This window comes from Balaenoptera borealis, assembly GCF_965194805.1.
Source record: "Balaenoptera borealis genome assembly, chromosome: 12".
NCBI classification, from domain to species: domain Eukaryota; kingdom Metazoa; phylum Chordata; class Mammalia; order Artiodactyla; family Balaenopteridae; genus Balaenoptera; species Balaenoptera borealis.
Window position 1 is genome coordinate 11,904,778 of NC_138869.1, and position 26,665 is coordinate 11,931,442.

Consider the following 26,665-nt stretch of genomic DNA (forward strand, 5'->3'; position numbering starts at 1 on the left):
CTGTCAAGCCATGAAAAGACACGGAGGAACCTTAAATGCATGTTACAAAGTGAAAGAAACCAATCTGGAAAGGCTACATACTGTACGATTCCAACTATATGACATTCTAGAAAAGGCAGAACTATGGAACAGTAAAAAGGTCAGTGGTTACAGCGGTTTGGTGGGAGACAGGGATGAACAGGTGGAGCACAGAGGATTTTCAGGGCAGGGAAACTGCTCTGATACTATAATGATGGATACATGTCATTATACATTTGTTCAAATTCACAGAATGTACAACACCAAGACTGAACCCTAAGGTAAACTGTGGACTCTGGGTGACTACAATGTGTTAGTATAGGTCCATCAATTGTAACAAATGTACCACTTGGTGCCCCGGGGTGTTGATATTGGGGGACGCAGTGTGTGTATGGAAGTAGGGGTGTGTGCACGAAATCTCAGCACCTTCCTCTCAGTTTTGCTGTGAAGCTAAAACTGCTCTAAAAAAAGTCTTTTAAAAATTAAATAAAAATGAAAATAATCACTAAAAATTGAACAAAGATTAAATGAATGGGAAAAATAGAGCAGGACAGAATGTGGGGAGGGGGTGGTCAAGATGCCGGGGACACATTTTAGACAAGGTTGTGTGGTCAGAGGCCCATGCGACTGTGTGACCGTGGCTAAGGACCTGAATGACGTGGAGGAGCAGGCCACTCAGGGACCTGGAAGGATGGCCTGCCAGCCGGAGGGAATGGGTCTGAGTCTAGAGGCAGGAATGAACTTGGCCTCTTAAAGGACGTGCAGAGGAGGGGATGACAGGAACGTGGAGGAAGAGCCAGGTCAGGAGGGCTTCGCAGGCCGTCGTCTGGGTTTGGGCAGCCTCTGGGGGTGTTGAGTAGGGGCCTCCGGAGGTCTTAGTTACACTCCGCTCTGGCAGACCCCCGGAAAAGGCCACTGCTTACCCGACAGTGCTGACGATGGCTGCACATGTGCAGTGTCAAGTGAGCTTTTTGAGTACAGGGTCCAGATCTTACTCACCTGGCCCATGGAGTAAGGCTTTCCAGGGCCGTGCGGGGAGCTGATCGCAGGCAATGACCGTAAAGAAAATCTCAAATCCCTCCCATCAGTGGCTCTGCTCTCACATCCACTCTTTCCTTCCTCCAGAGGCAGGCAAAGTATTCTGAGAACAAGCTGAAATGCACCAAGGCCCGGAACGACTACTTGCTGAATCTGGCGGCCACCAACGCAGCTATAAGCAAATACTACATCCACGATGTCTCCGACCTCATCGACGTGAGCTCCTGGGGAGTCTGGGGTTGAACAGGGTCCTGCACCGCCTGGTGCGAGTCATCAGCTGAGGGAGGGCTGGCCCTTGTCCTTAGCTGACATGTGGGGCGGCCAATGGCCCCTGGAGCCCTGATGGAGGGGAAGCACAGGGAGCCTTTGGGGCCTGGGAGAGGAGTATCACCTTGTGGCTTCTACCTCCATGGGTGGGAGTGGGCCTCTGGCGGCCCTTGCACACTTGGGCTGGGCGGTTGTAATTCAGCGTGCACTTTCCAAGCGCCCTCCTCTACACCAGGTCTTTTACTGGGTTTGGGGTTACAGGGGTGATCATACACAGTTCATGCCCTGGGGAACTTCCCAGGGTGGTAAAGATGCTTATCTGTTTAACATCCCTGGGTCCAGTCCACTAGACACACATGCACATACAGAAGAAAATAATGAATGAGACAAAATTATACAGGTCAGCTTTACTTGGGGATGTTATGTTGGGAGAAATCAGGCAGTTTAAGCAAGAGGAAAATGGAACACTGACTCCTGAGCACCAGCTGTGCAGGACACACTGGCAGGACAATGAGGCTTCGGGAAAGAATTCTGTGAGTGGCGCCTTCGGGGAGGCTCCTGCGTCGTCTGTGACGGAGCTGGGGCTGCTTCGCATGTCTTCATGCAGACAGGGATCCGGCCCAGCAGATGCTCGGTCAGGCTTCCTTGAGGGTGGGTGTGTCCTTTTCCTCTGGCCTTGGTGTATCCCATCAGGAAGTCAGAGGGTCACCGCTCTTCCCTTGGCTGCAGAGGGGACCCATTATCGCCATTATCACCACCCCCAGGAGAGGGAGCTGCCTGGCCCTGCCGTCCAAATGCCCGGAGGCCAGACGCCTCCTCTTTCCGACCTTTCAGCTTTCTTTTTCACACAGCCCTTTCATCTTTTTGTTTACCAAATTTTTATTGAGTGCCTACCAGCTCTAGGTCTTGAGGTACAACAGTGGATAAGAGCCAGTGGGTCTGTCCTCATGGAGCTCTGCCTGCATAACCCTGATACATTAAAGGCAAACGCAATGCCAAGCAGTGGGTGTTACCGTGAGAGAGGTGGAGGGAGTTGTGGACACCTGGATGAGGGACACCTGGTGTGAACTCTGAGTGGGGAGAACATCAAGGAAGGCTTCCTGGAGGAAGTGACCTCTAAACTGAAACCAAAGGAAGAGTATTTAGGCAGGAGGAGAGAGGAAGAGTCTTCGGGCAGAGGGAATGCGTGTGTGAAGGCCTGGAGATGAGAAAGAAGGCAGTGAGTTTGGGGAGCCGCGAGGAGCATTGCCATTGCCCAGATCGCAGTCCCCCGCTCCCTCCGAGGGCTTTGCCGTGACTTGTGTGGTAAGATTCCAACGTGCATGAGGGCCTCCAGCATGAAAGGTTTGACCCTGGAATAGGAGGTAATTGTAAGTCACTGTGACGGCCCCACCCCCATGTCTCCACCCTCACCTGCACCTTCTGTGTGTGCTTCTCTCCAAGTGCTGTGATTTGGGCTTTCACGCCAGCCTGGCCCGCACCTTCCGGACCTACCTCTCAGCCGAGTACAACCTGGAGACCTCTCGCCACGAGGGGCTGGACGTCATCGAGAACGCGGTGGACAACCTGGATTCCCGAAGTGACAAGCACACAGTCATGGACATGTGCAACCAGGTCTTCTGTCCCCCCCTCAAGTTTGAGTTCCAGCCCCACATGGGGGACGAGGTAGGCTTCTCCCAGGAGCCCATGTTTGAGGTTGCTTCCGTCTGTCTCCCATGGGCTCCCAGAGCATCGGTGGGAGGAGAACGTCGCTGAGAGGCCTGGGGTCAAGTTCTTGGTGCATGGGCTTCCCCAGCTGAGGAGTTTACCACTAATACCCTAATCTTGGTGGCTCAAGCCCCCTACCTGCAGAATTGCGAGACCTTAGCTTCCTATGAAATCCCTCGCAGCTATGTCTAGAAGACCCCAAGGGAGTCCCACATCTGCACACAGACAGTCGTCTCACGTTCTCCCCTCGGATGGATGGCCTCGAATCACCGAAGGCGGGGCCTCAGCAGAGCCACTCGGACCTGTGCTCCAGTGCCGTGAGCCCTTGGAGTACCAGCCAACCCAGTTTTCTTCAGGGCTTGTGCTGCTGACATCCTCATTATGTTCTGGAAAAAAAAATGGGAGAAGGCACTCTTCACTAGCCCCTAAGCAGCACACTAGTTACCTGAGTTTCACACAACTTCTTATGAAAATAGCTCCTTGAGCTTTTCCATGTCATTCCTCCCTCTCTCCAGGGCTCAGGCCCCAGTCCCTGAAACCAACGGAGACAGCCACCAGGTGTCATATCTGCCTCCCCGTCTCCACCATCTCTACCACAGGGACATGTGCCCAGAACTTTCTCCTAGTGGCCCCGTTCCCTCCACCCAGGCACATGAGAGTCAGGGGGACCCAGCCAGCCTCTGGATCCCAGTGGGAGCTCAGCTGGGCTGTCGCTGCACCTGCTTAGCAGGGAGGGACCAGGAGGCACCTTTAACGATGGCATTTGCTGGACCCTCCAATGGCTCTGCCCACTTTCTTCATTTGCAAGCGATGCCTTCTGCCGGGCTTCCCCACAGCTCCTGCCCCTTCCCTGTGCCCTCACGTCCAGCCCTTTGGCTCATCGTCTGGTGACTGCAGGGTTGGGTTGCCCAGGTAGTGGTAAAGAACAGAGGCCTGCTGTCCCTTATGAGCTCAGTCAAGTTACGCCAGGCAACCAGGCCCACAGGTAGTGAGAGCCCTGGTGGGAATGGGTGTAGGCGAACAGTATCGCTCTCTCATCTTCCTCTCTTCTCCCCTCCTCTCTCAGCGGCCCCTGTGAGAGGGCCGCTGCCCCATGCCTGCCTCTCTCTCGAGCATCTTCCTGCTGGGCCACTCCGCTGACTGTTTCCATCCTTTGTTCTTTTCACTGGCTTCTCTTAGGCAGTTGCTTCCTTACCACCGCTTCCTGCCTGGAAATTAACCAATTAGTCTCACTTAATGAGATTATGTCCAAGCTCTGAGTAGCAAACCGTCACGTGCTGCACAAATGTAGACCACAACCGAGAGCGTGAGAGGGTGGCCCCTGGCTCCCGGCTGGCTTTGGTGTCGCTGGGTACAAGCTGTGTGACCTTGGGCAGGTCACTTAACCTTTCCAGGCCTGTTTCCGCAGCTGTCAATGGGGATGTTAATGATAGACAGGCCCCAGCTACGCACAGGTGGCGAGGGCCCGGGTCAACCGCAGGCGGTGGCTGTCATTTCTGCAGGTGTGCCAGGTCAGTGCTCAGCAGCCCGTCCAGACGGAACTGCTCATGCGGTACCACCAGCTGCAGTCCAGACTGGCCACTCTCAAGATCGAGAACGAGGAGGTGAGTGAGCCCCTCCGCCCTGTGAGGGATTTCTTTACGAAGGCCTGGCTGGTCCTGCAGAGTCCACTCTTGCCATGGAACACATAAGAAATCAGGGTTCATCTGTAAGATGCACAACTGTCAAAACCACCTACACTAAGAATCTTTGATGGCATGGGGAATGCTCACAAGATGTTAAAGAAAAGCAAAGAGGAAGTAGAACTCTGTGTTCAGTACTGTCCTAGCCAGGGTAAACTGAAGTATGTGTGCACGTTTCTGTGCATATTCACGGGCATAGAAAAAAAGACTGGAAGGAAGTACTTTGAATGTTGATAGTGGTTTTGTCTGGGTTACAGGAGTATAGGCGATTTCTGTTTTCTTCTCTGTGCTTTTCTCTATTTTCTGCAGTGAGCTTATGTTATTTTTATCGTCAGAAATATAGTAGGTATTTTAAATTACACAAAGAAATAACCCAGGGCACACTAAACATGTCATAGATTCTGAGCTCCAGGGAGCTTCTGTCTCACCGTGGCCAGCACACCTCCCTTGCAGCTGGTGGCTCAGGACTTCCGCCAGGTGGGCACAAATGGAAGTACCAGCTGGAGTGGCTCCATTCTGATGTGCACTGATGAGGCCACATGGGAGACCTCCGGTTCCAGCCGGGATGCCCCCACCCAGGGAGGACATCACCCAATTGGAGGACACCAGGACATGGGAGTGTCACCCGAGATCATGGGCAGGTCCATCCTTGAGAAGTGCAGTTGAAGCTGGAGATGGGGAGCCGTGGTCCCTGTCTTCAGACCTCAAGAGGGCTGTTCTAGGCAGAGAGGACAGGTTGCTTTGTGTCTCCAAAAAGGACGTAGCCAGGACGAACGTGAGCCAGAGTGCAGCTAAGGATGAACGAATCAAAGCAGTCCCTGTGGGGAGGTTATGTGGAGACAAATTATGTATTTGTTTCTCAAACCTGAGAAGAGAGAGGATACGGCCAGAGTGTTTTCTTTCTTTCTTTATGCCCTACATCTTCCCCTGAAGCATTTTAAATTGTTTACATGGAACGGTATATGCTGTATATGGATAATAATGTTAATGGAATTTAAATTGGAAATCGGGGCCACGGAAAGGAGGGTGAAGCACATGCTCCTCAGGGTAGGCTGTGCATGGCCATGGAAATGCTCGGTTTTGAACCTGAGCGTCTGTGAGGCTGTGTTAGAAAGAACCGATTCACTCATTTATTCATTCAAGTATTTATTTAGCACATACTATGCGCTAAACATTGTGCAGAGTTAAGTGAGTGGATGAGACAATATAGTACGTCCTCTCACGGAGTTTATGTTCTAGTGAGAAAAGACAGGTGGTAAAACACAAAAGCGAATGAACCCATAAATGAATACGTACGCAGAATATCAGACACTAAGTTAAGGAGGGTGGTCGGGGGTGGGTGGGGGGAGGCCTGATGTCACCAGGAGACGACTTTTAAGTTGAGATCTGAGTGACAAGAGAGACTTTGAGCAGCAATCACTGTGCAGCGAATGTGGACGCAGTTCTCCCAGGACTGTGTTTGGAACAACCCTCCGTCCAAGTTCCGGTACGCCCTTTAGGCACAGTTTAGTGAAGGGCTGTGGGGAGGCCGGGCCTTGCATGTGAAGCCTCCGGGGTCCCGCTCGGTCCTGGGAGAGGAGTCGGAGTCCTGGAGGACCGAGCACACTGCGTGTGTCTTGGGTCTATCTTCCTCGAGGCTGTTTTTTCTCAGTTAGGCTTGCATGGACTCAGTGGCCGACAGCGGGGGAGTTCACTCACTGAGGACAGTGCTGCCCTTATCCAGGCTGTGTCCCCTCCCTTCTCTGGATGAAGGAAACGGGGAGCGTTTCTAGCGTTGCTCCTCCTCAGGGACCTGCCTCCCAGGAAGAGCTAGTTTGGGGTTGTATAACCATAAAGAGACACAAACCTCAAAACCCAAGTTCCTTGTTGGTCACAACATTCTCCGACGTTGTCTCCAGCAGAAGCAGTCCCATGACATGACTTTAGATTAGGCCACCTGGCTTCTCCCCCCAGCCAGCTGCTGGCCGTACTTTCCACATCACTGTAATGGGAATGAGCATCTTTGTCCTGCCTGCCTCCTGATGCTTCATGTGGAAGAAATAAAGGAACGGCTGGGAAAGGGCTTTGAGGTGTCAAAGGCATTCTGAGGCTGAAGGATTTCTGTCAACCTGAAGGATTTTTGTGTTTCCCCAGGTTAGAAAAACCCTGGACGCCACCATGCAGACCTTGCAGGACATGCTGACTGTGGAGGACTTCGACGTCTCCGACGCCTTCCAACACAGCCGGTCCACGGAGTCTGTGAAGTCAGCCGCCTCCGAGACCTACATGAGCAAGATCAACATCGCCAAGAGGAGAGCCAACCAGCAGGAGACAGAAATGTTTTATTTTACAGTAAGTGGCGCCCTGGCCCAGGATCCTCCGTCTGCCACCCCCCCGGCAGTGATTTTGGGGAGCAGCCCAAACTACTGGGAGCCAGAGCAACCACGTGGGTCAGTTAGACCTACAGTTCTTCCAGCGTGCTTTTCAGATTAAATTGCCTGGCGTGGCTTTGTGAAATGCAGAAAGTGAGCTGCCAGTGGGTAGCACCGGCCTTGATCTTGGATTGACAGTTATTGTGATTTTCCTGTTCTAGAAAAAATACAGAGAGAGTTGTGTTCAGTAGCGTGAGAGGAAAAAGAGCTAACAGAGCCAGGTGCACGCCTCAAGTCACAACCCTCAAGTTTAGTGTATGCTTGTCATGTCAAGTTGTGTCAAATTTGGGCATGGACTCTGCAAACAACACCCTGAGTGATCTTTGCAAATTGCTGGTGAGTTGCCAGCCCTTCATGTAAAATCCCAGATTACTTACATTTCACTTGGCCAAGGGGAAACAGGGATGAGAGGCATCGGGGCTTTATTTCAACATGTATTTAGTGAACATGGAATGGGGTTAGAAGGGACCTTACATCTTCCATCTGATGTTTGATCCTGTTCAACCCTATCCCTGCCCAAAAGTCATTCAGATTCTGCTTGAACAGCCCCAGATTAAAAAGCTCCCTCCTTCCCCAAACAACCCTTTTGTTTGGCTTGTGGCTGGCTATAGATATTATGATGTTTTCCCGTATCTCTGTTATCTTCAAAAATCTTCCTCACTAGGATTTCTGGTCATTGATCTTAATTCTGTTCTCTGGGGCAACCCAGAGAGAGGCTAATTCTACTTGACAGTCTGGCAAGGTTGCAGGGAGCTGGGTTTTTATTTCTCCAGGCTAAACATATCTACTTCTTTCAATCCAGCCTCTTAAGCTTTTGTTTTGAGTGCCCTCAGCATCCTAGCGACACTCTCCGGAACGTGTTCCACTTGTCGGTGCTTCTTCTAAGTAAGAGTCCCAGCAGTGGAGTGACCAGCACAAAGCAGGGCTAAACTTTCACCTCCTTCCACATTAGGAGCTATGCTTCTCTTTCCATATGTCCTAAGATCATATTCTTTTTTTTTTTCTTAACCTAGTATCAGTTAAATCTCTATTCCCACCGTACTGCCATTAGACGAGGCCACCCTCCTCCTATGGGATGTGTAGGTGATGTCTTGGGTGGGTCTGATGTTTATTACCGCTTAGATTTCCTCTTGATGGGTTCAGCTCATGGTTCCAGACTGTCACGATCTTGATCCGGCTGCTCATCACATATGCTGTGTCTTCAGACCTTGTGTCTGCAGATTCAGTAAGCGTGGCTTCTGTACCTTAAAGTTTGTCAATAAAAAAAAACTAATTGGTACTTCAGGGCCCAGGCCAAAGACAGAGTTATTCAAAACATGCCACTAGGCTCATATTGATCCATTAATCAGCACTTTTAGATTGTGGTCATTTAACCAGTCACAAACCCACCCAATTCTAACATCCAACTCCATTTCATGCTGGGCCTCGTCAAATCCCTGTCAAAAACCAACGGTTGACGCCTACTGCATTTCCTTCATCAACACTCTTTGACTTTGTTGTTTTCAAGAAAGAACCGATTCACTCATTCATTCATTCAAGTATTTATTTAGCACATACTATGTGAATACTATGTGAATCAGCCCATGCCAGTTTCGGGGGCTCACCACTTCCACGAGGGGCCTACTGTGTTTGTAGAGAATTTATGGGTTACAAAGATAAGCGAGGAGTGTGGATGAGTATTGTCACTTAGGCAGCAGAAGCAAAGAAGGGGGTTCAGCCTGCTTGAAATTAAAAGACAGCATCCATGATGGGGGTCATGGATGTTATATTTTGACCTGAATATTCAAGTTATCAACCTGGTTGGCTAGTACACCTCATTACGTGATGTTGTGACATTATTTAGGTATTTTTAAGGACATAACACTCCTTTTAAAGCAAACATTAATATGATTCAATGGCATTCTTTCCTTCATGGGTCACACGTGAAGCCTGGGTGAAGCTTGGAAGAAGTAGCCAGGATCCCCAAGCCCCAGAGCCCCAGTGTGTAATTTGCACTAACCAGGTGTAATTTGCACTAACCCACCAAACCATGAGTTACAAGTTTGGGATTGGAGCTTCACCTGGCTTGGGACAGTGAGGCAGGATGGAGAGAATACCTACTTATACTGCAGCTCTGCTTTTTATGGTGAATTCTTAAACACAGGGCGATAAAATCAGAGGGCTATATTACTGGAAGCATCCAGAGAGAGCCTCTAGGTGAGTAGTTATCAAACCGAAGTGTGCTTTTGAATCATGTAGGAAGCTTGTTGAAAACGTAGGTTCCCAGACTACCACCCTCCCTGAGGTGGCACCCTGGAAATGTGAGCACTTCTGGGCCTCTGTGGTGCCCTCCTCGGGTTAGACTCACAGTCTTCCAGGGCAGGAATCTGCATGTGGACACTCTCCCCAGCTGGGTAGGAGGCCGCTGGTCCCTGTACCACACTTGGAGAAGCACCATGAGTCTACTCATTTTACCTTGAGGAGGGCATGAGGCCCAGAAATGTTCAGAAATCCGGCCAAGATCGCACACTGAGTGGCCGCAGCTCTGAGCTCTTTTTCGTTCTGGGGAGAATGGGAATGGTGATGCTTCCACCATTTGCCATCTGAGATTGCAGTGAGGACCAAATGTACATGTTTGAAAACCATCTACAGATACAAGGGGGAGTGACTCTTAGCAACCACGGGACAAGGCCCTAGGAGCTGAGAAGGACCACGGCCAAGGAGACAGGATGCCACAAGCCCCAGAAACCCAGCAGGGTGGGCCAGGGTGCGGTGACCTCAGTCTTATCCGGGCACATGTCAGCCCCCTCCCTGTGGGCCTTTCCCCACACCTGTCTTCAGCGGGAAGATGGTGACGTTCCAGATGTCCTGAGCTGCCGAAGCGCACTTCTTTGCTCCTCTGCGCCCTTTCTGAGCCTTCTGGCTGGGGAATAGAATGGATTTTTTGGTGAGAAACTAGCTGGCAGATTTGGGGCAATCACATCCGTCCCTGTGCCTTCATTCTCAGGGCCTTTGTAACTGCGTCCCCCTCTGCTTAGACCCTTCCCTCCCATGTGCACCCACATGGCTCCCTTCCTCACCTCCTTCAGGCCGGTGCTGAAATGGCAACTTTGCAGTGAGGTCTGCCCTCACTCCCAGTTCCTCATTCCTGCCTTGTTTCCATCCCTAGCGTTCACCACCATTGACCAATTGTGTATTTTACTTATGTTTTTGTTAGTTTACTCTCTCTCTCCTACTCTGCTATGTCAGTCCCACCAGGTCAGAGATTCAGCTGAATTTCTCAGCACCTACTATATGCCTGGCACAGCTGTAGGCACCAAGGATCCAGAAAGGAACCTGCATGGACGGTGCCTACAGTGGCTCATGGTCCAGCAGAGAGGGCTCCCGGCCTGTGATTGGGCGACGTGGGGTGGGCAGGGCTGAGGGAAGCTGGTAGTTGTGTAGAGGCATGGCCGAGGCCAGGCTGAACTGGGAGCAGGTAGATGTGTTTCTGTTCTGGGTGTCCCGTTCCTGGCACGGCTTCCAAGTGCATTGTGCTTCGCCAGGCCCCAGAACTAGAGGCAGCCTGGGGTCCCAGGGCAAATCATTTCTTGTGCCAGCCTCACCTTTCTCATCTGTAAAAAGAAGAAAATCATATCCCCAAATGCAGTTCGGGTTAGTTTAATAGGAACGTTTCCAGGGGCCTGCAATGCCCTTCCTCCTTCAGAGTGCAGCCAGATAAAATGAGACATGTTCTGAGGCTCCCCTCTGACAGATCTGATAACGCTCTCTTGTCTCGGCTGCCTGCTCTTGGCCCAGAAGCACGGAGGAACTTTGATGGCTAAAGAAGCCCACTGCCCGGGCTCCTGCAGTCCTCACCTGACAGAAGCACCTTTCACTGCACCCATCCCCCGAGATTTCTCTGTGTTCCCAAACTGACCTGACATGCCTCATAGGACTGGACAGCCACGCTTTGCAGAGCTGGGGATCTGATGGAGCTGACGCAGAAACCCCTTTCCCCATGCCTGGGGCCTTGAGGGTGGCCTCCCGCCCTGGAGGCCCATTATGGAGGCAGAAATGGCAGGACTTGGCCCTGCGATCGGTAATGTCCTTGTGCCTTGTGTCTTACAGAAATTTAAAGAATATGTGAACGGCAGTAACCTCATCACTAAGCTACAGGCCAAGCATGACTTACTCAAGCAGACTCTGGGCGAAGGTGAGTCAGGTGGCAGAGGCCGGCAAGGGGGACAGTCTTCCCCGCTGGGTTGTGTTGTCGCCCCTTGAGCTGTTTCACATGGAGATCCCGGGCACTTGGTGGAATGAGGCCTGGTCCTGGAGCCACCTACCAGGGTGAGCAGTCTGGGAAAATAGCTCTGGTACAGATGCTGGGGGGTCCAGTCTGGCTGCAGAAACTATGGGGCAAACACAAGTCTTAGTCTGGGTTGTGGAGGAGGGTCCCAGATAAAGTGATGAGGGTCCCCAACAGATAGGGGGTGGGATTCAGGGAACAGGCGTCTGCAGTGTTGCTTTTTAGCAGATTCTGTTTGCCAGGAATACTATTGGAGTGCCTGGCCAGGATTCGAGGTCCAAGAGGAAGAATGCATATGTGTAAAGCAGAGTTTGGTCCTTGGGAGACCTGGGGGCTAGACTTAAAGCTCCCCAAAGGCTTCCAATGATGGGTGGGATAAAATCCCAACTGCTCCCATGGCACACGAGGCCCAGGGTCACTTGACCTCTGCCTGCCTCCCTGACCTCATCTACCCATCCTCCACTTCCCTACTGTACTCCAGCGGCACTGAGCTCCTTTCTGCACATCAAAGCTCACCTAAGAAATGAAATTGAGTTATTTGTAGTGAGGTGGATGGACCTAGAGTCTGTCATACAGGGTGAAGTAAGTCAGAAAGAGAAAAACAAATACCATGTGCTAACACATATATATGGAATCTAAAAAAAAAAAAAAAAGGTGGTCATGAAGAACCTAGGGGCAAGACGGGAATAAAGACACAGACCTACTAGAGAATGGACTTGAGGACACGGGCAGGAGGAAGGGTAAGCTGGGACAAAGTGAGAGAGTGGCATGAACATATATACACTACCAAACATAAAATAGATAACTAGTGGGAAGCAGCCGCACAGCACAGGGAGATCAGCTCAGTGCTTTGTGACCACCTAGAGGGGTGGGAGGGAGGGAGACGCAAGAGGGAGGAGATATGGGGATATATGTATATGTACAGCTGATTCACTTTGTTATAAAGCAGAAACTAACACACCATTGTAAAGCAATTATACTCCAATAAAGATGTTAAAAAAATAAAAAAAAAAAGCTCATCCAACTTATTCCTGCTTCAGGGCCTTTGCATCTGCTGTTCCCACTGCCTGCAATGCCCTTACCCCATGTCTCTGTGTGGATGGCTCCCTGTCAGCTCCCTTCAGCTGTCAGCACAGATGTCACTTCCTCCTGAGACCCTCCTGCCACCCAACCTCAAGGAATCACCACCTCTGTCCCAACACTCTGTTTCATATTCCTCATCTCACTCATCACCATGTGAAATCATCCTATATACTATTTGTTCACCTGCTTATTGTCGTTGGTCACACCCCCACCCCCAAGAGCATCATATCTTCAACCAGAGTAGGGACTTCCTTGCTTATTTTGTCCACCACTTTATCTAGTGTCTAGAACAGTGCCTGGCTCGTATCAGGCACTCAGAAGCCACTGAATGAACGTTGAATGGAAAGGTCACCAGAACATGAACTAGAAACCATCCAAGGTCAAGGATGTGTCAACCGAAAACAAAAATGCACACCCTAAGAGCTGAGAGTTATATTTTATTCAGTGGACAAAATTGAGGACTTAAGCCCAGGCCACAGCATCTCAGATAACTCTGAGACACTGTTCCAAAGAGGCAAGGTGGGGAGCCAGGATATATAGGAGTTTTTGCAACGAAGACCAGGTAGTCGGAACATCTAAAGATTGCTGTTAATAAAGGAAAACCAGACATCTGACGTTAAGGAATTTGGCACTTTTCTATATATGGGAAGATGCAAGAGTCTGGGCTCAGTACAGTCATTCCTTTGATATGCACCTCAGCTCTCTGGAGCCAGTATCCTGTCTTTTCTCATCCTGAGTTAACTCAGGGTGCACCATTTGTTGTGGGGGGGGGGCGGGGGCGGGTGGCTGCAGTATCTGATGATTCACTGGTGGGCATTATATTTCATTTATTTATTTATTTATTTATTTAGGCTACATCGGGTCGTAGTTGCGGCACGCAGGATCTTTGTTGCGGCATGTGGGATCTTTCATTGCAGCACGCGGGCTCTTTGTTGCGGCACGCTGGCTTCTCTCTAGTTATGGCACGTGGGCTCTAGAGCGCGCACAGCCTCAGTAGTTGTGGCACTCTGGCTTAGTTGTCCTGTGGCATGTGGGATCTTAGTTCCCCAACCGGGGGCTGAATCTGTCCCCTGCATTGGAAAGTGGATTCTCGACCACTGGACCACCAGGGAAGTCCCTGGGCATTATGTTTCCATCCCAAGCTCCCGCAGGGCTCTCCGTCGGGAGTGGCTGTAGTGGCTGATGCTTGCAACATCCCTTGTTTACTGATATGGCAGGCGGCATTTTTAGTTCACAGATGGTTTATAGCAAGTCTTGGTGGCCCTGGAGCTGGGTATGAGGCTCAGCTTTGAGGGGAGGAGCTGACCTGGGGCTTCTGAAGCTGCTGGGCAACCTCAGAGATAGTCTTGTGTTCTGTTTAGAGAGGGCTGTTGGCTGAAGGATGTGCTCCACTGAAAGGGAAGAAAAAATAGGGTCTGGGAAACAGGGGGCCAGTACAAGAGAGATGAAGGGAATTTCTAAGATGATGATGCCAGTAGATACCGAGATGACAGCTTGAAGCAGCCTAGAGAGCTCCCAGGAGTGTTCTGGGGAAGGAGTGTGACAGGACGAGAGTTGTGCTGGGCTGTGGGGCTGGTGGTCACTGCCGGTGGGCGTTCGCTGTCCGCAACACGTCCTTGCCTTCCCTGGCTCGCTCTCTTCTCCCTGTGGGTGCACATTCTAGTGGCTGTGTCCTGGCCACACAAGTCCCTAATTCCTGTCCACTCAGCAGCTATCAAGGGGGCTGCCAGGCTCTGCAGGCGCTTGGCATTTGTGAGCCCCATGCTTTAGAAGAACTGGTGAAAAATGAAACCATTTCCCAACCCCAAGGCACTTACAGTCTAGCTGGGAGACAACACATGAATTCATAAAAAATTAAATAGCGATAACACTATCACACAGAAATACTGACTGAATTGCCAGGTGAACAGTACAGACTCTGAGGGTTGTGAGTCCAGAGAGGGAGGTTTCGTTGTGGGCCCAGGAGAGCTGGAAAGGCTTCAAGGAAGCTGAATAACTAGGGCTTGAAGGAATAGCCAGGACTTTGAAACTAATACCAATGGAATTTTTTCAATCAACTTTGTTGGCATATAATGGATATACCATAAAATGCACCCATTTTATGTGTAGAAATCAGTTTTGACAAACGCATACATCCACCTGTCACCACCACCCGGAAGTTTGCTTGTGCCTCTTTGCAGTCAGCCGCCCTCATCCTCCACCTCAAGGCGCCACTGATCTGATTTCTATTGCCATAGACTAGTTTTGTGTGTTCTAGGGGGTGAGAGCTGGGGAGCTCTTGGAGGTGATGGAAATGTTCTATATCCTGCTTTGGGTGGTGGTTAGACATGGGTGTTTACATTTGTCAAAACTCATTGATGGAGAGGAAGAGTTGGGGAGAAGGAGTTGCAATGAGCTTTTTCTTCATTTCCCCCGTCCCGCCCCTCTACATTCTGCCCATCCTGACATTTCAGTATTGGACCAGGAGAGTGGGGCCATGGAGGAGTGTGGGTAACACGGAGGAACAAGAACAGCAAGAATAGAGGGAAAGGGGAGAGACAGAAAGTCCTAGAGAGGAGCTTGGGTGTGTGTGTGACGGGGGCAGCTTCCACGGCTCGCAGAATCAGTTTTTATGGTCATGTGATTGGGGGCTGCTGCTCATGAGTCGTAGCAAAAGGTGGGTCCATGTGAGTTGCTGGCTACTTGTATTTTCAAAATCAGATACCCTGGATTTAGAAAACAAGATGTTCTTTTAAAAAATAAGATCCCAGACGAGGAAGTGCTTCTCTCCAGCTCCTCCGTGAGTGCTCTCACATGCAACCTTTTATTCCTGCCCTTGCCTGAATGGCCTTAATGAAATAATAATAATAATTAGTTTTGGTTGGCGTAACTCCTGACCCATTTGGTCTTCCAAGTTTATTTAGCCTTCAGCTGCGCCTTGCTTTGAGATGTGATTTATGAGTCCTTCTTCTGACTTTTGAGCTGAAGAGCAACAAAAAATGAAAATGCAGCTTCAGAAGTATAATGGAGGCTAAGAAAGAGCCATCTAGAAGAATTTCCATAGTCCTGTTTTCTCATAAGCCAGCTGTGAGGAAAGCCCACTCTGCTTCTTTTGATAACTGGGATGGGTCTTGTTAGACTGGTCAATTCTGGGGAAGTTTTTTTTTTTTTTTTTAACATCTTTACTGGAGTATAATTGCTTGTGTTAGTTGTGTTAGTTTCTACTGTATAACACAGTGAATCAGCTATATGCATACGTATATCCCCATATCCCCTCCCTCTTGCATCTCCCTCCCACCCTCCTTATCTCACCCCTCTAGGTGGTCACAGGGCACTGAGCTGATCTCCCTGTGCTATGTGGTTGCTTCCCACTAGCTATCTATTTTACGTTTGGTAGTGTATATATGTCCATGCCACCCTCTCACTTCGTCCCAGCTTACCCTTCCCCCTCCCCATATCCTTAAGTCCATTCTCTACATCTGTGTCTTTATTCCTGTTCTGCCCCTAGGTTCATCGGAACCATCTTTTTTTTTAGATTCCATATATGTGTGTCAGCATATGGTATTTCTTTTTCTCTTTCTGACTTACTTCACTCTGTATGACAGACTCTAGGTCCATCCACCTCACTACAAATAACTCAAATTTCATTTCTATTCATGGCTGAGTAATATTCCATTGTATATATGTGCCACATTTTCTTTATCCATTCATCTGTCAATAGACTCTAAGGTTACTTCCATGTCCTGGCTACTGTAAATAGAGCTGCAATGAACATTGTGGTACATGACTCTTTTTGAATTATGGTTTTCTCAGGGTATATGCCCAGTAGTGGGATTGCTGGGTCATATGGTAGTTCTATTTTTAGTTTTTTAAGGAACCTCCATACTGTTCTCCATAGTTTTTTTAATTTTAATAAACTTTGTTTTAGAATAGTTTTATATTTATAGAAACGTTGCAAAGATAAGATAGTACAGTTCCCATATACTCCACATCCAATTTCCCCTATTATTAATATCTTCATTTTACACGAAAATGGTATATTTGTCACAATTAATGAATATTGATACATTATTATTAACTGAAGTTAGTAAATTACTGAATTACTGAAAAAACTGAAGCTGAAACCAAATCTTCAGTCATTTTTGTGTCTCCCCTGTACAATAAAGGTATATGTGGATTCTAAGGGCATTAGGGGAAAGGGGAGAATTTGCGCTGACTTAGTTTGATAAAGATCTTGCCCATGGGGCAAAGTTGGGGCATGAAAAATTGAGCGGGCCAAAGAAAGCTCAGAATCTTCTAATTCACTCTTCTGAGCGTCTTCAGATGATTCCCCTCTACCTGGACATATTAACTCTTCCATTCAGTAGAAAGCTTTTCTAAGAGTGGGGCTAGGGTAGGGTGACACCTGCATCAATGGCCTTTTTATGTCACCTGAGAGCTATTTTATATTGGGGGGATAATCTGGTCATTTTGAAAACAGGTGAGAAATATGGGGCCAAGTGGAATATTTTTACTAAAAAGATACAAAGCTTTTTTTAAAAATGAAATGAAATATCATGTCTAGTGCCTCAGTTTCTCTCAAGTACTCTTTTGACAGCATGCCTCAAAGAAACCACAAGTTGGAGGAAACTAGGTCTTTTGGGTCACCCTCACTTAGAAGTGAATTTTTGAACATGACACACAAGTCAAAATGCTTCTAGGTGCCCTGCAAATTGTCATTCCTTGTTACAAATGTCACTGCCACATCTTGGGAACAAGAGTGCACGCCCTTATGTGCCCTTGGCTGTTGCTATGTCGTTTTATTGGCCAGAGGATTCTTAGTTTATCATCTCTGAGTCTTAGATTTCTGACCTCTTTATTGTCCTGGGTAGTCAGTAAGCTCCAGGGTTTACACTTAAGATATGGGTGAGTTTTCTTTCAACTTACTCTGTAGCCCCTCTAGGGTGAATGGTGCATTGTCTATAAAAGGGATGAGACATAACCTTTTCAGGCCAAGATTTAATAGCCCATTACAGAGCAAAATGTCCACTGGGACCAGGACAGTCTGACCTTCTAGAAAATGACTGAGCCACCAACTATAAAATATGTTTTTAAAATCCCAAGAGGTCTCAGGTGGTAAAGGGCAGAACATTTTTGATTTCTGTTATTTGTTAGAAGTTGAAACACCATATTCCAAAAGATGTTTCTGGTAAAGAGGTTCTTGAGATCTGGAATGTGAGTCAAAGCTGAAGGAGAATAAATTCGATTCGTTGCCAGAGGAAGGTCTGTCTTGAGTGTGTTCTGACATATTCCACTCCAGGACCCAGATCCTTTGATTCCTACCTACCCCTTTCTTCCCCCCTGGCCATCCATTCATCTGTCCATCCATCCATGGGGACACAGTATATACAAGACGAACAAGGTTCCTGCCCTCATGGGGAAGAGAGACCTCAAACAGAAAACCATTAAGTAAAGAATTATAACTGTGAGTGTCCTCGAATAGAAAATTGGGGCTGAGATAGAGAATAGTTGTGTATGGGGTTGGGGAGCACTGGGGCACCTGCTTTAGGTTGTGTGATCAGAGAGGCCTCCGAGGGGAGGTGATGTTTAAGCTGAGACTGAAGGATGGGAAGGCGTCAGCCACGTGAAAAACTGGGGAGAGAGTGTTTGGGGCAGAGGGAATAGCCTGTGTGAAGGCAGGAAGGGATGTGGTGAGGTAGGGCTAAACGAAGGGCACTGTGCCTGGACCACAGTGAGTATGTAGGGGAGTGGGCAATTCTGGAACCAAGAGGAGGTAGAGCAGGAACCTCTTCCTAGGTCCCCTTTGTCAGTCAGAGTTGCACAGCTGACTACAGCCCTAAGGGAAATGATGTGCTTTATAGTCAACCCAAGCCACTGGCTGATGCTTTCACGAGTGGGCTGCCATCAGCTTCAACTCAGGGTCTTAGATCTATGTGAAAATTTAACTCAAATTGATGTCTGGTAGGAATTTGCCCCAGACCCCAGACACACAATCAAATTAAGCAGAGCAAATTTTCCCGTTTTACCTAACTTTTCTCCTTTCCTGCTTTGGCTTCAGTTCAGCCAGCTGCAGTCACTCTTGTAACTGCTTGTGGCTTTGGTCAGGAATTAAGGAATTGTGTGCTGATTCGCTCCAAGTTTTATTCTCAGACTTCTCTCTCTTCCTCCCCTCATTTTTCTCCCCATTCAGCATTGTTTTCTGAAACAATAGAGAAACATAAATGCTCTGTTCTTTTTTTTTTTAATAAAGTCCCTTCATGTGAATGCTAGATGGGATTCTAGGGTCTGGAGCTGTTCTGTCCAATATGGTGGCCACAGGCCACATGCGGCTATTGAACACTTGAATCGTGGCTAGTCTGAATTGAGATGTGTAAAACGAGCACCAGATTTCAAGGAGTTAGTAATATATGTATCTTATTAATGTTTATATTGATACATATTGAAATATTTTTGATAGATTAAATACAATGTGTCATTAAAATTAATCTTTCATGTTTCTCTTTACTTTTTATATGTGGCTACTAGAAATTGTGGCTTGCATTATATTTCCATGGGACAGCACTGGCTTAGAGGTTCTCTACTGCACCATAAAAATAATGAAGTACTGAATCATGCTGTGGATGAACCTCAAAAGCATTATGCTCGGTGAAAGAAGCCAAATGCAAAAGACCACATATTGTATGATTCTATATTTATGAAATATCCAGAATAAGCAGATCTATAGAGACAGAGAGTGGATGAGTGGTTGCCATAGGCTGGAGATGGGAAGAGGGAGTGACTATAGATCAGCACAAGGGATCTTTTCAATGTGATGGCAATGTTCTAAAATTGAGTTGTGGTGATGGTTGCACAACTTTGAATATTTACTAAAAATCACTGAATTATACATTTTAAATGTGTGAATTTTATATGTAAATTATACCTCAAAAATTAAAAAAGAGGGCAGTGGATATGAGTCTGGAATTCCAGGGAAATGTAAGATCTGGAGATTAAGTTAGGAAGTCTCAGCAAGCATTTGAGATCACCTAGAGAGGGTGGGTAGGAGACCCAGTTTGCATCCTGGGGGCATTCCAATATTTAGAGGTTAGAGTGTGGACAGATGAGGAGACAACAAGAGAAACTGAGGAACAGCCTGTAGGGCAGGAAGGACACCTGGAAAGTGTACAGAGTCATGAAAATCAAGAGGAAAAAGCTTTATAAGAAGAAGGAGTGATTAACTGAGGTAGGCAGTGCTGAGTGCTGAGCAGGCAGGTAAGAGCAGAGGAGACATTGGGTTCAGCCGCACAGAGCAGTCTCCATGGAGTGGTGAGGACAAAAGCCAGCTGCAGTAAGGCAAGAGGAGGAAGCGACAGGGACTCCAAACAGAGCTCCTTCAGGAAGTTTTGCTGGAAAGGAGAGCTGAGAAATGGAGATTGAGTTAGAGGAGAAATGGGGTCAAGGGGAGGCTTAAAAGGCAGGTTGGATATATCCAGTGTACGTGTTGATACGCTGATGGAAATGATCCAGAAGAGAGGAGACTGGCGATGCTAGAGAGAGGGGAGACACTTGCAGAAGCAAAGCCCCTGAAAAGGGCCAAGGGCATGGGACCTGCAGCACGGGGTCTGGGTTTTAGCAGAAGCAGGATGCTTCCTCCAGAGCACCGGGAAAAGGAGGTAGCAGGGGAGTGGGCAGGCGCAGGTAGGTGGGTAGGTCTCATGGTGGTACCCAGAGACCCTGTCTTATTGATTTTGTTTTCCAGTGAAGGAAGCGAGAAGGTCTTCAGCTGAGGATGAAGGCAGGAGGGCTGGGGGTGGGTGCTTGGGGGGTTGAGTAACAACAGAAGGTGTCTTATGGCTGATACCCTTCAGTGCCAGGCATGACAGGTGCTCAGTAAACCTTTGTTGACATAAAGCAGTGCATGAGCTCTCGAGCTGGGGTATGCATAGAAGAGAGTACCGGGAGTGCTTGTCAAAATGCAGATTCCTGGGTCCTTATCCAGGAAAGAGCCAAAAACTCTGCATTTTTGACAAGAGTTCCAGAAGATTCTGATGCCAGTGGTCAGCAGGTTGTAGTTTGAGAACCGCTGGAAAAAAAACTGTGTAGGAACAATAACAAATGAAATATATGTGAACATGGCCCTACAAATAGGAGGCACTGAGGATTTAATAAGACTCAGTTCTTCATAACAGAACATACCTTAGGCATAATAAGATTTCCCATTTCACAAATAATTAAGTTAAGGTGTTGTTTCTTGTTTTTAGAAAAAGATGAATGTTCTCCGCTCAAAAATAAAATAAACCAACAAAAATGAAAACAAAACCAACAATTAAATCAATGTACACTTTTCTTTCCAGGGGAGAGAGCAGAATGCGGTACAACCAGGTAAGAGCGGTGCATCTTGTTTCCTTCACCTGCTGCCTGAGTGGGCAGTGGGAGGAGGGGGGAGGAGCAGGACAGGCGGGGAGGTGGCGAGACAGTGCTGGAGCTCACGGCAGCGGAGGAGTCTTAGAGGGGACAGCGTCTCGCCCGTGTCCCCACGGGGGTGTGGCTGTGCTGAGAGGGAAGGCAAAGGTCTTTTGGCTGCTCTGCTGGTTCCAGCATTAGACTGGTGACGGGGAGGGGGCCTTTCAGAGCTGCTGTGGGAAGTGGGTGTCGTCCCTCGTTGCTATCCATCTGGTGGGAGGACGGGAAGGTAATATATATTGCAGAGTGGCCGAGGGCAACCAGGAGAAGCCAGAGGCTGTGGGGTAGATGCCCACCTGTCTCCCCATCCGTTCTATGGCTGCTGAGCAAACCGCCGAGGCGTGGGGCCCAGCCCTGGGTCCCAGTTTGCCAAGGCTCCGGGTTTGGCTGGAACCGCACACCACCGGGCCTACGCATGCGCATATCCACGCGAGCGCGCGCAGACGCTCGCTACTGCCTGCCCTGGCTTTGGACCTCGCAGCACTGGGATGGCCTGATGGCAGAGCCCCTGGTGGGGGAATTAATAGTGGGCAGCTTCTGCTTTCTCTCCAGCTCGCTCAACGTTATCCTCTGGGCTTTTCCCTGAGCAGACCAGAACCAGTGAACACTTTCACTCAGCAGCTGGTAGCTGAGAGGCTGGCTTCAGGACTGGACCTTTCCTCTACCTGCGGAGAGTTTAGGTCCATAAGCAGCCCTGTCGCTGCCCGGGTTCCTTAGAGCCCATCCATTTCCGTGTTCCCAGCAACGCCTGTCCCACTGCCCAAGTTGAATTGAGCTGGTGGCCCAGAAGCCTGCACTTTTCCATCATGTGGCCATTGAGAGCTACTTCTGCCTCATTCTGGGCCCAGTGACCCAAAGACATCCTTTTCCCACAAGTTCTTCCCAGTGGCCCAGAATCCTGGAAAGCTGTCCTACTTGGCAAGAGGGAGGATGAACCCTTAACTCCTGCCTCATCTGGAAGGGAGTTGGCTGGGAAAAGGCTTGGAAAGCTCTGGGGTTTTCAGTTTGCTGGCCCAGGGTGGGGGAAGACTGAGGGCTCTCCAGAAGCTTAGCCCGTGCAGCTGTTCCTCTAGGCCCCGGCAGTCCCCGGACATTGGGATGATTCATGATACCAGGCGAGGCCCTCCCAGCACATGGGTCAGCAGATGTGCAGGGTTACTTCCTAAGAACCTTTTAGAAACAAACTCCTATTTATTTATTTATTTACTTACTTATTGCAAGAGTGTTGTCATAGTCCCAAAACAACAGAAGCCACATTTTACACCAAAGTCTGCAAATAGTGAAACAGATGGGGGATGAACTGAGCCATCCCTCACTTCCTCCTAGTTCCTAGAACTCATGTGGGAGAAGATGGTTCCAGCAGATTGTAGGAGAGTTCTGTAATCAAACCCTTAGCAAGGTCCCAGGGTCTTCCTTAGAGAAAAGTTGAGAGGTTGTTTTTTTTTTTTTTTTTTTTAAATAAAGCCCTCTGAGATGCTGTCTTCCACACCCTCTTTGACCTAGGGCCTGGGAAATCCAAGCTAGGATTACAGACCTCCCACTTGGATACACTGCACTAAGCTGCAAATCCAGCCATCTGCACTTTGGCCCTTGGCCAAGGTCAAAGGCAACTCTCTTAGTAAAGTAAAAGCTTCCTCTTACTTCCAAAAATCATTTTTAACTTACTGTGGAGTGCACTGCTAACTTGGAAGTGTTTTTAAAATTTATCTTAAATGCCCTGGGTGAGCTATTTCTATACTGTGGCCCTCTTTATCTGCCATAGTTTCCTGTCCAAGGTCAGTGTCATTTTGGGTGATTATTTGAGCAGGTCCCCTCAGCCAAGTTGTTGCTGGCCTTGTATAGACAGACCAATTTTTGCACATGGGCTGCAACACATTGTATATTTTTTTCTCATACTTTAGAACGTTATCTTAGAATAGCCCCAATTCATAATAACCCTGTAATTAGGCTGACCAGATGCAATAATGCACTTGAAAGACATATGGTAAATGGCAAAGCCAGATGCAAATGTAAGGTTTGATATGGTTATTCAAACCATTGACTGGCTTCCCTAACCTAGGTTGACTCGCTCCAAGTCTGGATTAGCAGTGAAATCACTTGAGATTTCTTGTCCAAACAGATGCAACCCCATGCACACCCACGCACAGCTTCCAAGAGCCTGACCACCATTGAACTACAATATTGCCGCCATTTTGGATGTCGACACCCACGTCTGTTGGGTTGTCTAGGGAAATAACCATCCTTCTGGTCACAGAATAATTTTGAGGCCAATTCCTGTGTTACTAACGCGTGTTAATTTTTATCTTGGTTGAAAGGCAGAAAGGGGACATTGGTCTCTGGTTTCTCTTTCTTCCTCTCCGTGGCTTTCTCTGTTCCTGTTTTCCCTGCCTCTCTCTCTCTCTCTCTCTCTCTTTCCTTTTGCTCTGCAACTGAGCAGCAGAAGAGATGGAAGGCTTAGGCTGCCCCACTTTCCTTGGCTGAGCTGCCCCCCTGCTCCCCACTTTGTGCCCCACCCAGCACTTCAGTAAGTCGGTATCAATTTGATGTCATGCAAAGTTGGGATAGCTACGTCTCCTTGTCAGAGATTCCGCTCACTGCACAGAGCACCACACAAAAGAAAGAAATCCTGATGCGGTTCTAACAGTCCTTCGCTTTCTGGATTGGGCAGAAATTATGGAACTTAAAGGAGAAAAAAGTCCTTATGACTTACTTTAGGAAATAAATTTTAAAGCCACCCTAGATATTTTTGGTATTGGGTGTCCAACACCTGCATTAAGAGTCTGTACTCTTGCTGACCATGAGAGTTTAATAGATGATTTAATGGTATTGCTGAATGTTCTGTGATAAAATCAATTTCCCAATTTCCATAATCACACCGGCACCTGGAGTAGGAAGAGCTGAATTCTATTCCCGTGACCTTGGGCAAGTTTCTTAATCTCTCATGGGCTCGTTTGCCTTATGTTTAAAGTAGGTTTAGTAGTTTTTGCCTATCTCACAGGGTTGTCGTGAGGGTATCATGCAGTGTGAGATAAGGAAATGATGTGAGAACGTCCAAAAACAGAAACCCAAATCACCATGGAAACAAGGTGGTGCAGCTGCTACCCTCCAGTTATGATACGTAAAACCTATGGCCCTGTCACATTTTTGGCACTCTCTGTTGGCATTTGGAAATTCAAAAGCAGATCTGTTGTAAGAAATATCACTCTCACATACCCACATCCTCAAAAAATAAGTAACTTATGAAAAAGAAATGACATGGACTTAGCTAACCAAATTGACGTAGATCCAAGATGAGCTCAAAATAATCTTGCCTGTTGTTTCTTTGCAAAATTTTGGTCTGTGCTGTTATTTTAGTTCCAGTGTTTGGGTGGCATGAGATTTGGATTCCACTGTGTCTTTGCCCATGCATGTCCTGGAGCTAGCAGCATTTGCTCAGTATTCAGACACCTAGAAGTTGATCCGAGTTCCCTAGATGGCGGGCCTGCTGAGGGAGACAGGCACCACAAGGCCAGTGAGCAAGGCCGCATGAGTCTTATCTCCTTGACTGGCTCCACGGCACATACGATTTCTTGCCCATTCACAGAAATCAGTCAAGGCTTGTGGGCCCAGGTCTGTGTTCATCACGCATGGACATTATCTGTGTCAGGCTTGGTCTCCACTTGGTACCTCTCAAATTATGAACGAAGCCAGTTGCAAATGAACTGTGTCTCTTGGTTAGGGACCCTCCTCCTAACCTCAGAAAGCCCTTTGCCCTAGAAGGCTGGCAGCATTGAGTCAGGCCAACTTGGGTGGTGAAAGATGAGCAAATAAGCCAACACAGGTATATGCATGTGAGCAACTCTGGAAACTGGTCCAGTGTTTGTGGCTGTTTCGCTGTTGCTGGTGAACTGTGGTATGATCGCCCCTCCCTGTGGCCGAGATGGAGCACAGGGAACGGAGATCCTAAAGTCAAGCAAGACACTTTCAACCTGACCCCACGGGTCCTCCGCTGGCAAGGGTTAATGGGATGGATGAGTCTTTGGCTGGAAATGAGAAAGTGCCCTAAGGCTCCATGACAGACCCTTTGGGAAAAACCTTGGGATTGGAGCCAAAGAGGCCTGGGTTTGGGGCCTAGCTCTGCCACCTCCCCCCTCTAGGCCTCAGTTTAGGCCTCTGTAAAATGGGACCACATGCGCAAGGTTGAGCTGACGTTAAGTGTGATAATGGATTTGAAAAGACTGTAACTGAAAGTGTACTTGACTAAAGGACAGGAGATAATCATCATCCTGGGTCCCCTGGGGACCCCAAAGAAGCTGCAGCCTCCCTCCTGGCATCAATTTCTTCATCTCTAAAATAAGAATAATAATTGCCTGGCTCTTAGATCAACGGAATAAAGATTAGTCAAGTGCATTTGAAATGCCAGGAGGCATTAGGAAGATCAGTGCCCTGGTACAGTGGGAGTTGAGACTTGGTGATGCATTTAAGCCAAAATAATGAAAATTAACCCTTCCAATCATCTTTGAAAGTCTCTTGCTTTCTTGGGCTACAGATTACATCTCTCCCCTGATTCCCCCTCCATCTGGTCAGCTTTGCAGGATGACAGCCCTGATTGGAGTTTCAGTGGTTTCCTGGACACGTGCCGTGCCCTCCTGTGATTTAGAATACATTTGTGTTACTCCTGCCTGACACCGTGGGTAAATTAAGACCCGCTTAAACATCCAGAGGCCTTCAGATGGAGCATTGGACACCAATGCGCTGGGGGTTCAGGCCTTCCATTTGCATTTTGTGTTCTCCTCCAGTCGTGGGTCCTAAGAGCGTCTTTCCCAGTTGTATGTTTACCTTGGTTGCTTTCTTGATTTCTTTTGTTCCGTTTTCCCCTAGGCCCCCCTGTCTTCCCCCTAAACCACAGAAAACGAGGAGACCTAGGCCTCTCTCAGTGTGTAGCCGTAAACTATTTAACGGCTGTATGGAGGCGTTCATTAAGGTACTTGCTGGGGAGCCACGGACTCCGCGAATGCACCCGATGCAATGGCAGCCTTTCTCCGCCTCCTCCCCCGGCCAACAGCCCTGCCCCAACCTACCGACCTACCGACGGCTGACGGACTGGAACTTTCAATCCGGGCCCTCGGCCAGGCCTCGGGGCAAGCTGGTCCTCCCGGCAGCCTGCTCTTAGCTTCAGTGAGGGCTTCTAATCAGAGCTGCTTTTGCCTCTGACCAGTTGCTCCTAAGTGCTTTCCCTTGATTCTCAGCCCTGGGGGAGGGTTGCAATCGTGCTGGGACCCAGTAAAATCCGGGTGGCGCTGAATCCGTGCCGGACAGTGGTCCCTGCCAGCCCCCACTTCACTGCTTCAGGAACTGCAGTCCTGACCAGCCTGAGGGACAGTTAGAGAAACCCCCTCGCCTTGAGTCACACTCACGTCTCCCAGGAGGAGACAGGTTGGAAACAACACAAAGAAAAGCCCTGTGAGTAACAGTGTTTCTATACAAGTGATTTTTTAAAGTTGAGAATATACCAGCAAGGGAACACAACACATACAATTTGTACGAGAGACAACCCTTCCACCTAATTTTGTTTCTTGTTAGGCAGTTTGGGAGAAGAGAAAAGAGCTGAGGTAGTCCCTTTAGAATTCCAGGTTAATCCTTTACACCTTAAACTAAAAAGAAAGCTTTTCACCTCAGTGAGTTTCTCTTCTTGCTTCTTGGCTGCAAAGGGTGCAGGATCAAGCCATTCCAGATAGAACAGCTCAAGGCAAGTTAAGATGGTGATGGAGTTGAAAAGGGCAGCACGTGGG

At 48.5% G+C, this 26,665-nt stretch overlaps 1 protein-coding gene across 6 annotated transcripts in view; it reads left to right on the top strand.

The window, feature by feature from the left end:
- The window catches only part of SRGAP3 (SLIT-ROBO Rho GTPase activating protein 3), a 274,178-nt gene that overhangs the window by 195,936 nt on the left and 51,577 nt on the right, over window positions 1–26,665 (top strand). For 3 of the 6 annotated variants that reach the window (XR_014232057.1, XM_082344361.1, XM_082344362.1), the window contains exons 6-11: window positions 1,144–1,272; window positions 2,767–2,988; window positions 4,533–4,634; window positions 6,846–7,043; window positions 11,213–11,297; window positions 20,786–20,813. Coding sequence is in view for 5 of the 6 variants with exons in the window: in XM_082344361.1 (XP_082200487.1) it covers window positions 1,144–1,272; window positions 2,767–2,988; window positions 4,533–4,634; window positions 6,846–7,043; window positions 11,213–11,297; window positions 20,786–20,813 (764 nt within the window). In the remaining variant the exon portion in view is untranslated. Of the gene's footprint in view, window positions 1–1,143; window positions 1,273–2,766; window positions 2,989–4,532; window positions 4,635–6,845; window positions 7,044–11,212; window positions 11,298–20,785; window positions 20,814–23,331; window positions 23,419–25,754; window positions 25,858–26,665 lie in introns of all 6 variants that reach the window. The other 3 variants (XM_082344358.1, XM_082344359.1, XM_082344360.1) reach the window with 2 other exon arrangements.